General features: G+C 39.5%; 1 protein-coding gene across 1 annotated transcript in view; it reads right to left on the bottom strand.

The window, feature by feature from the left end:
• The window catches only part of LOC127637195 (protein HIRA), a 154,685-nt gene that overhangs the window by 19,118 nt on the left and 124,332 nt on the right, over window positions 1-11,235 (bottom strand). The window contains exons 5-6 of the mRNA XM_052118144.1: window positions 6,485-6,540; window positions 4,949-5,170 (exon numbers count right to left, since the gene is read on the bottom strand). Coding sequence (XP_051974104.1) covers window positions 4,949-5,170; window positions 6,485-6,540 — 278 coding nt within the window. The remainder of the gene's footprint in view (window positions 1-4,948; window positions 5,171-6,484; window positions 6,541-11,235) is intronic.

The raw sequence follows: 11,235 nt of genomic DNA, 5'->3' as shown, positions 1-11,235 counted from the left end.
GGTAGTTGTAGTAAAACCATAGTAAATATTAATCATGGTTACTACAGTTAGTTACTATAATATTACTGTAGCAGACGTACAATACATAAAGCTGATTTTTGTGAGATAACCGTATGCATATTTCTTCTTAAGAGTCTGGCTGTTGCTGCAGTCACAATGCCGTGTTACATGTGTTAAGGCTATTTGTATTCACTTCATTAATGTCTGGTGATGACTGGTGTCATTCATCATCCAGACCGAAGTGCGATGTCACTTTTATGAGCTAACAGGACAATAGAGGGGCTGAAAAGGATTACTGATGCTTTGACAGCTCACTGTGGCATAAAGTGCCATCCCCTGCCCTCTCCTGTCCCCTCCCCTTCCCTTTCTTCCTTGTCCCATCTCCTCCCCTCTCACCAACCTCCTCTTCACCCTTATCCGAAGTGTGTCATGTACATGTCAAACAATGTGACATCTGTCATTTGTCAAACAAAAGGGCCGCAGACTGATAGTCCACAGACAATTGCCCCAGAGCTCCCTGGATGTTAGACAGGGAAGAGGGAGGTGTATTAATGCTTCCGTCCCAGGGGAGAAAGCCCCCAGATGGGACCGAGGTGGTCACAAATGCCCCTTGGCAGACTGTGAATGCTGGAAGGTTAGGCCAGGTCTCTGGTTGGAGCACTGCATTGTGGTTTTGCCCAACTAGTGATGGCGGCTAAGCGCGCAGGCTGCAGCTAAGCTGATTACAGCGAGAGCAAGAGGCAGCGTGTGTGGTGGAAAGCGTGATTTTGACAGGGTCTGCCAGACGGAATGGAGGGGGGGGAGGGTCTATGGAAGTGGGAGGAGGGATATAGATGTGGGTTAAAGTGTTAAATATGTGGTAAGTCCTACTGTAATTTGAGGCAAAGCGACATGTTGGATGTGTGTGTATGTGTACGTTTGGGTTGTGAGTGGTGCTGCACAACTATCATAAACTATAACAGGCCTTTATCACACTAATGCATTTTCAAAGTGGACACTGTATTTTATCTTCAATTTGTTTTTGCGGCAGTCTTTATCGATGGCTGTGCCCATATCATGGAATTATTATGGTCTCTTTATCAAGTCAAGTCATTTTTATTTGTGCAACTTTTCACAGCTTTACAGAAAATCATGAGATTACAAATATGGCTGCCACAATTTTACATTACACACTTATTCATTTAGTAGACACTTTTATCCAAAGTGACTTAAAAATAATGAAAAAGCAAAAGCGATTCATCCTAAGGAGGCAATACTATGAGAAGTGCTGTAATACAAAGTTTCAAATTGCTCAGAGAAGTACATGTAGAGAGTAAGGTGAAGGACAATGGTGAAATAATGGATTTTTTGCTTACATGAAAAAGAATCACTAATACTCAAGTCTCAGTGCTTTTTCACGCTGATCACACATGTTTAAACTACCGGTATATTGCGTGTGGTAAGTGAATACGATGCAGTTGTTTGCACTGAAATGTCATGCACAAAATTGGCACAATTGTTTAATGAATTTGCCACACTGTGAATGAGTGGCTTTCTCAGGTTAATAGTTGTCTCTGAACATTAGATTGGGGCAGGACAAAGTAATTTAACAGAATTTTTTTTATGCTTGTGTGAGAAGCACAAAGCCCTGCAAGTCATGGTTATTTTGGAGGTTAGCTATTTAATAAATGAGTGTATTATTTGATGATAATCACCTCCAGAACTCAGTTTGTTTGAAATGTTCCATTTACCTTATTCACAGTAAACACCATGTTTGACTCCGATAAAAATTAGGCTCTTAGGGGAAAAAAGCCATATTTGCTTGAAATTCATTTTTTGTCCTCTGGAAATTTGTGCAAAGATTAATTTACATTGTTTTCACACCCAAGTACTCAACAGTACTGTACAAGGTTTTGTTTGAAGTACACTTCTATCCCACACAACCTTGTCTTCGTTCACGTCTAATTAAATATAGCATCTACTCTGACCAGTGTTGGGTGTAATGCATTACTAAGTAATTAATTACAGTAATTAAATTACTTGTTGTTGAAAAAAGTAAAGTAAGGGATTACTCTAATTTAATTAGTTACTTCTAATGTAATTGTGTTAAATACTGAATAGACTATAGAACATTTCTATATAAAACAATAGTGAATTTAAATGTGAAATATAGCATCTAATGTTAAAATGTATGTTTTCTAATTAAGTGCAGACCCTTAAATTCTTTGGCCTGTTCATGAATAATTTATTTGATTTTATATGATTTATTTGAAAGAATTAAAATAACAATTTCATGTCTATCCTTGTATTTTTCATCTGGTCGAGGATGATAAGGGTTTTAGAAAGTAATTAGTAATAAGTAATACAGTTACTTTTCATTTAGAGTAATTAGTACAGTAATCTAATTACACTGTAGAAGATGTCATTTGTAGTTAGTCATTAACCCAAAACTGACTCTGACTAAGGCCACATCCACACTAATCCTTTTCCATTTGAAAACTCCTTTTCAGTTTCCTAACGTCATAATTTTCCAAAGTATGCAATCCTCTAGAGCATTTTAGAAAATCTCTTTTTTATGGAGGTAAAACACAATTCCTGCTGTTACAGAATTGATTTGATATTTGCTTTCGTCACTGAGTGTGTTTACATGCTCGTCTTACACCTTTTTATTATGCTTAATAATGATTTAAGCGGTTTTCATCAGGGAAAGGTCACAAACGGTTTTAGCATAAACCGATTGTACATTTAGATTTGTTTGTAGTGTTCTTAGTGGCTAATCCAATATGAGCAGCTAATCCAATAAATGGGTTGGGGGGGTACAGATTATAAAACATGCATTCCTCTTCACTGTATTACTGTCTGTACAGCTGAAAACAACCTGTTTCAAAAATTTCCTTTGGTGCCCCTCCACGGAGATTACACCCAGAAATGGACCTCACACATGCGCATATGCAAATCACACTTATCGCTTTGGCCAGTGGGGGCAGTGTTTCGGATTTCGGTAAGCACAGATCGATTTTAGCTAAAGAAAAAACAGTCTGCTGTTTCTGATTTCACTTTGAGATCAGTCTGACTATTCACATTCATTGCAAAAAAAAACAGCTCTGAGGAAGAATACTGAAATGCTCAAAGATTTCGCAAACTCTTGGAAATCAGTATTTATTCTTTACTCTGGAGACTATGTGTGTTGAAGTCCTACTTAAATGGAGAACGGTATGAACGGTATTGAATGATCTGCTGAGGCTGATAAAACTGCTAATAGAGTGAGAAAGCTAATAGAGTGAGAAAGACTCCCTCCTCTCTCTCTAGCTCTCTCTCTCTCTCTCTCTCTCACTCTCTCTCTCGGCTTTGCTTAACGTCTGACAGGCTCATGTCATTTCTCCTCTGACACATCTGGCCTTCAGAGGCCGAGGGCTCGACATACTTATTCCTCTCTCAACAAATGAGGGCGGCCTGCCTGCTCCCCCGCCAGCACTCTGCAGCATTGATTAGGGATAATTGGAGGGAGTCAAAAGCCGAGAAGTGTCACTAAATAAATTTGGCTGCGTTAATTGCAGATTCCTCTGGATGTGGGAGAAACACTTAGCCGCAGGGCCTGACAATGCAGGATTAATTGGCCCCCTTCAATGAACATAATTAGAGTGATTGTTAAGAGATAAAGAAAAGGTTTAACGAGCACTGCTGCGCTGTCAGAGGCAAGAGGGAACATCACACTCTTTCTGCTCCACTACTCTCTCCCTCTCTCTCACTTTATCTCTGTCTCTAAAAATGAGCGTTATATTTCAGTGTCTCTCCTAATTAAAAAGTGAAATGCATAGTAATTACATGTCAATTTGTAGCATATTATTAACATGGTAAAGGCAACAAGTTAATATGTTATGCACAAGTCAGTCTGTTGCAAATACAGATCCTAAGACCTTTTAATTTTTAGTTACACACTTTTTTTATCTCATATGAAAGCGTAGAGAGACAAGACCGATTTTAATTAACATCCCCGTAAGGACAACCTCAATGAGTCAATTGAAGTAAAATTCTCATCCCAATCTTCCATTGGTCGGAAAGCAGAGAATGAGATGGTGGATCAAATGAGCTGTACTGTTTTTACTCGCAGTAGTCACAGCATTATGTCACTGCTCATTTGCATACATTTAAAATAATGCTGCTTTGTTGCATCAGCAATGGTTGATGCAAGGTGCCACACATGTCCTCTCAAAATGCCTCTATATATCTGTCTGTCTGTCCATCCTTCCATCTGTTTGTCTGTCTGTTTCCATCCATCCAGTACATAGTAGATCGTATGTTTTCATATTTAATTTTGCTATTCTGTATTGTGCTGCTAATGTCGTCAAAATGACACACTTTTAATCTGGCCAGAGTGTTAATTGTTAATCAATGGCCACATTTGCACGCACCCTGCGATTAAACTGTAGCTCATGCAAACAGAATACTGAGATTATGATACTGCGATTATGCTAATCTATGCTTAAATGGGAGTTCTCCTATTTTAAAGGAATATTCTGGGTTCAATACAAGGCAGCATTTGAGGCGTAATGTTGATTACCACAAACATTAAAACATCTTCTGTTAAAACTCCTGTTTTATTTGAGCTGTAAAGTTGTTTAAATGGTAATTTTTACAGTCATTTTAGGGTTTAAGCAAGTAGCATAAAAAGCACGATTAATGAGGTTTGCCAAATCATGTACACATCAAAATCGAATTGTTCCTTATACTCTGATTATTTAAATAATGAGATTAATGGTGTACATGTAAACATGGCCACTATCTGGGCACATATTTGGCTATCTGTTGAAAATAATCGCCTTTGCTGTAGAATCTGTAATCAGCTACTTTCCTAAACTGCTTTGTGGAGTTGCATTTATAAGGTAATGGTGCATAATAAATGCACCTTTGCCTGAGCTGTTGGCACGTATATCTGACAAGAACTAATGGCAGTTATAGAAGCAAAAACCTAACTGTGTTTCCATGGACACCAAGACCAAGACCTCTCCCCATTGGCCTGCCACTGAGCACGAGCAGTTGGCCTCAATGTCAGACTCCTCTTGACAGCCTGCCTCGCGGTGAATCGCATTGTGGGGGATGAAGTCCTTGACCTCTGGCCTTGATGGCTTGATAAAGCGTGTTGGCCTTCTTGCAGATATATGAGAGAGGATCGCCCGAGGAGCACTTATGCCTGTGGGAGACATTTTGATGTATGATTTGTGAAATGAAACAGAAATGTGAAGGATCGGTTATGGCTGGGAAATAGTACAGGTGGATGCAACCTCTTTCAGCTGTCAGTTGCTGTTCTGCACATAAAATATAGCACATAAAATCCCTTAAACACACACCGATAGCTGTTTCCCTGTTTTATTTTTGCAATACTTGCCCAGGTTGGTAGTGGTTTCCCATGTTCCCTGTATATATTCTGTGAAAATAAATACAACAACACTTTTTACTGGATATATATTCTATAACTATACATTTTTATTTTAAAGACTAATACATAATACTATATATTTTCTGAAGAAAATGTGAGTGTTGCTTGCCCATGTAAAAGTTGCCAACACAATGCTAGCATATTGGAGGTGGTTGCCAGGATGTTGCTGTGCAGTTCATAGGGTGTTCTCAGTGGTTTTTAGTGCATTGCTATGTGGTTGGTAGAATCCTTAGTATAGAATCCTTTATTTTGGTCACACATTATACACACAGTTTTTTTGCATATATACAGTGAAATGTATTAGTTTTCACATGGTCAGCCATGATACGGTACCCCTGGAGCAGCCTTGCTCAAGGGCCCAACAGTGGCATCTTGGTGGTGCTGGGGCTTGAACCCCCGACCTTCTGGTCAGTAACCCTGAGCCTCAACCACTGAGCCACCACTGCCCCTATTTTGCATATCCCAACTAAGCAGGGGTCAGATTGTACGGCGCCCCTGGAGCAGGTGGGGTAAAGGGCCTTGCTCAAGGGCCCATTATTGGCATCTTGGCAGTGTTGGGGCTTGAACCCCTGACCTTCAGGTCAGCAACCCACAGCCTTGACCATCAGTGGCATCTTGGCAGTGTTGGGGCTTGAACCCCTGACCTTCAGGTCTGCAACCCACAGCCTTGACCACCAAGCTACCACTGCCGCTTGGTAGGGTGTTGCTATGGTTTTCAAGGTGGTTGCTAAATGGCTCAAGTGTCAAGAGCCTACCCCAACTCTTTGTGATATTCTGTTCCCTAGATTTGGCTTAGATCTATCCTTTGACGTAAATCTATGGAACTTTTTCTCAATTTGTCATCTAACCACTTAAAAAAGTAAAATCACTCTCCTCAACATGCTGCGCAATCTGAGGTATCATTTATATTGGTAGCACAATCGGTTTGATTCTTAGAGTCAAGCGTTTCTATAAATACCTAACACTGAAGTAGGAGCAATAGGGTATTTATTAGGGGCATGATACACCGCAGTAAATAAATCTGACAATACGCATCGTGAAAAAGCATCTGTATCTAAAACTCGCTACGTTCTAGCCGGGAGGTATCTGATGTCCGTCTGATGTGTGAGATCGAGTGACCTGCTCTGAGTGCATAAGAGAAAATTTAAGTTTACAGAGGTTTAATGATAGTGCCATATTAATCTACTATATATAATTCTGTATATTCAGTATATGTACAGGTGAAACTCGAAAAATTAGAATATCGGGCAAAAGTTCATTAATTTCAGTAATTCAACTTAAAAGGTGAAACTAATATATTATATAGACTCATTACAAGCAAAGTAAGATATTTCAAGCCTTTATTTGATATAATTTTGATGATTATGGCTTACAGCTTATGAAAACCCCAAATTCAGAATCTCAGAAAATTAGAATATTGTGAAAAGGTTCAGTATTGTAGGCTCAAAGTGTCACACTCTAATCAGCTAAACACCTGCAAAGGGTTCCTGAGCCTTTAAATGGTCTCTCAGTCTGGTTCAGTTGAATTCACAATCATGGGGAAGACTGCTGACCTGACAGTTGTGCAGAAAACCATCATTGACACCCTCCACAAGGAGGGAAAGCCTCAAAAGTTAATTGCAAAAGAAGTTGGATGTTCTCAAAGTGCTGTATCAAAGCACATTAATAGAAAGTTAAGTGGAAGGGAAAAGTGTGGAAGAAAAATGTGCACATGCAGCAGGGATGACCGTAGCCTGGAGAGGATTGTCAGGAAAAGGCCTTTCAAATGTGTGGGGGAGCTTCACAAGGAGTGGACTGAGGCTGGAGTTACTGCATCAAGAGCCACCACACACAGACGGGTCCTGGACATGGGCTTCAAATGTCAAATGTCTTACCTGGGCTAAAGAAAAAAAGAACTGGTCTGTTGCTCAGTGGTCCAAAGTCCTCTTTTCTGATGAGAGCAAATTTTGCATCTCATTTGGAAACCAAGGTCCCAGAGTCTGGAGGAAGAATGGAGAGGCACACAATCCAAGATGCTTGAAGTCCAGTGTGAAGTTTCCACAGTCTGTGTTGGTTTGGGGAGCCATGTCATCGGCTGGTGTTGGTCCACTGTGCTTTATTAAGTCCAGAGTCAACGCAGCCGTCTACCGGGACATTTTAGAGGACTTCATGCTTCCTTCAGCAGACAAGCTTTATGGAGATGCTGACTTCATTTTCCAGCAGGACTTGGCACCTGCCCACACTGCCAAAAGTACCAAAACCTGGTTCAATGACCATGGTATTACTGTGCTTGATTGGCCAGCAAACTCGCCTGACCTGAACCCCATAGAGAATCTATGGGGCATTGCCAAGAGAAAGATGAGAGACATGAGACCAAACAATGCAGAAGAGTTGAAGGCCGCTATTGAAGCATCTTGGTCTTCCATAACACCTCAGCAGTGCCACAGGCTGATAGCATCCATGCCACGCCGCATTGAGGCAGTAATTAATGCAAAAGGGGCCCAAACCAAGTACTGAGTACATATGCATGATTATACTTTTCAGAGGGCCGACATTTCTGTATTTAAAATCCTTTTTTTTTTATTGATTTCATGTAATATTCTAATTTTCTGAGATTCTGAATTTGGGGTTTTCATAAGCTGTAAGCCATAATCATCAAACTTATATCAAATAAAGGCTTGAAATATCTTACTTTGCTTGTAATGAGTCTATATAATATATTAGTTTCACCTTTTAAGTTGAATTACTGAAATTAATGAACTTTTGCACGATATTCTAATTTTTCGAGTTTCACCTGTATAATAATGCTGTGTTATGTCAAATGTCTGATTTGATTTCATCAGTATATTTATGTAGGGTTTTAAGTAGGAACATTATTTAACTGGTTAAGCAAGCTTTTTCATTAAATGTGTAATTCTGAAAAGAATAATTAGATGTAATCAGAGACAATATTATTTTAGAAAAATACAGCTTTAATATAAAATATTTATGTATGTAATCAGTGACAGTGTGACAAGCAGCATGCGTATCTAACAATATATATACACTGATTAGCCACAACATTAAAACCACCTGCCTAATATTGTGTAGGTCCCCCTTGTTCTGCCAAAACAGCCCCAACCTGAGTCTCAGATTAGCATTCCGAGATGCTATTGTTCTCACTGCAATTGTACAGAGCGGTTATCTGAATTACTTTGTCAGTTCGAACCAGTCTGGCCATTCTCTGTTGACCTCTCTCATAAACAAGGCATTTCCGCCCACAGAACTGCCGCTCACCGGATTTTTTGTTTGTTTTTGGCACCATTAATATCCCAGGAGATCAGCAGTTACAGAAATACTCAAACCAGCCCAACAATCATCCATGCGATTATCTAATCGGCCAATTGTGTGGCAGCAGTGCAGTGCATAAAATCACGAAGATACGGGTCAGGAGCTTCAGTTAATGTTCACATCAACCATCAGAATGGGGAAGAAAATGTGACCTCTGTGATTTGGACCGTGGCATGATTGTTGGTGCCAGAAGGGCTGGTGTGCACTTAGTGCACTTAGTTCACTCAGTCATTTTTTGTCCTCATATAAAACGTTTTACTTCTAAGGACATGAATAGTCATTTTTAAACATATGTATAAATTCATGAAGAGCTCAGTCATATCAGTAACCTTATAAAAGCTTGTTTACTTTACATGGAACAGGGGCATCACATGACCAGCTGAATACTACTCGCTTAATCTCAGCATATATAATAATACTAATAATAATAAAGCATTTTACTTATAAAGCAACTTTCTCACACTCAAAGCACTTCAACACATATACAAAGAATATACAAAAGCATAATAAAACTCAAGGATAAAATGCAGATTAAAATAAAACAAAGCAATTTATGCAATCAAATCGAGACCCAGTGCAATAAAATGAAGTGGATTCAATCAATATAAGCTATTTTAAAAAGATGAGTTTTTAATAATTCTTAAAGCAGTTTAATGTGGGAGCATTCCTAATAGCAGTAGGCAGTGCATTCCATTGTCTGGTGCGAGTGCATGAGAAAGCTCTCTCCCCCATATTTTTTAATCTGAAGGAAGGCTGCTGGAGACTAAGAGAGCCAGCAGAATGGAGAGAGCGAGAAGGTTTGCAAAGAGTAATAAGATCACATAGGTAAAAAGGAGCTGTCCCATGTACTGCTTTGTATGTTCAAATAAGAGTTTTAAAATCAATATGTGCATGGAAAATAAGAGAGAGCATGGGAGTAATGCGTTGGCATGGTGATGTATTTGTGAGAACACAAGCAGCTAAATTCTGAATGTATTGTAATCTTTTAATGGATTTTGTGGTAATCCTGAAAAAAGTGGTTGTAATAATCAATTCTGGAACTAATAAAGGCATGTATTAGCAATATTTGAAAACTTGATATACTGCGGTTTTAGAAACACTCTTGATGTGTTCATCTAATGTTAACTGGGCATCAAATATAATGCCATGTTTGGCGTGCCTTAATTACTGCTCTGTTATTGGATACTAGTTCATGAATTCAATTAAATATGATTTACTGTGCATAGTGAATTTTTACAATGGCATTGGTAACTGAAAACTACTGTGTTTGAATGATGCAGCTTCCAAGCCACTATGTATGGGTGTAAGCCATACTTCAACATATACTTCAAAAAATGATGAGTGCACCATTAAGGTATTCTTTCCTAAAACAAAACCCAAAAATGGATTAGTGGCCTCATGGAATGTCACTTCTTTAGATTTTTGCATTGTGTTGTAAAATGGCCTGAATCATCAAATATGTGTCCATCGTTGACACCCCAATCTCTGTGGTTCCTTCACATCTTTGTGTTTCTGTGGCCTTGTGTCCCTCCCAGATTGTCTCCTCAGGTTGGGGTTGTGGTTTCCGGATTAACTGCAGTATTTATGAACCAGGTCTGTCTAATAGTGGCAGAATGAGGGAAATATAGCTCACTTAGCAGGATTACTGGATGCAATTAGGCCCCAAAGGCCTTCTTTACTGCCTGCTGTAAATGTTCCCTCGGAGAGAGGGTGCATCTAGGGATTGATCGTCTTCAGGGAGAAAATCGATTCGTTTCCTTTGTTCCATCGAGAATGTCTGCAATGGATGGGTCTCAGGAGCAGGGAGGCACTTTACTCCTCGGAATGCCAATCGGAGACATCCACCCATCTTCTCTGGAGTGATGGAAAGCAGTAAAGCCCTGTTCCCACCTCACGTACTTCTACTCTCATTCTGCAAAATATTGCTAAAGTGTGTCTGTGCCTGATCCTGACTGCTGAGATGAATAGAAAGAGGCGACCTTGCCATGCATTTCCATTTAACACATCACTTTCAACAGTGCTGATGCTCTCCAGACATACATATTCAGTAAGAACTGTGCTTCTGTCCTGGGGGAGATTCAATATCTCAGACTACTGCTGTTCCTCTGGACCTGAGGGGAATTTCTCAAGAGGGATCTCGAATACAGCAGAGCCTCTTTCTGTGTTTCTGGCTGTGAGAGCTTCCACCCACTCCGTGTTTTGGAACAGAAACGAAGTGTAAATTGATTAGTCATAGATGGGTATTGTGTTTACACCAAACTGTTTCCGTCCATCTGCGTGGTTTTTCAATTGTATTTCTATGTAAACATGCGCTACACTGACATCTTTGACAGTTGCGGCACATCTTACTGCTATTTCACTGTCTCGCACTGGATATATATATATATATGCACACACACAGTTGAAGTCAGAAGGTTACATACACCTTAGCCAAATACATTTAATCACATTTCCTGACATTTAATCATAGAAAGATTTTTTGGGAGTTTTGGTGGTGCTTCGTATAGCTT

This window comes from Xyrauchen texanus, chromosome 4, assembly GCF_025860055.1.
Source record: "Xyrauchen texanus isolate HMW12.3.18 chromosome 4, RBS_HiC_50CHRs, whole genome shotgun sequence".
Lineage (NCBI taxonomy): Eukaryota > Metazoa > Chordata > Actinopteri > Cypriniformes > Catostomidae > Xyrauchen > Xyrauchen texanus.
This window is presented reverse-complemented; position numbering and strand designations above follow the sequence as displayed.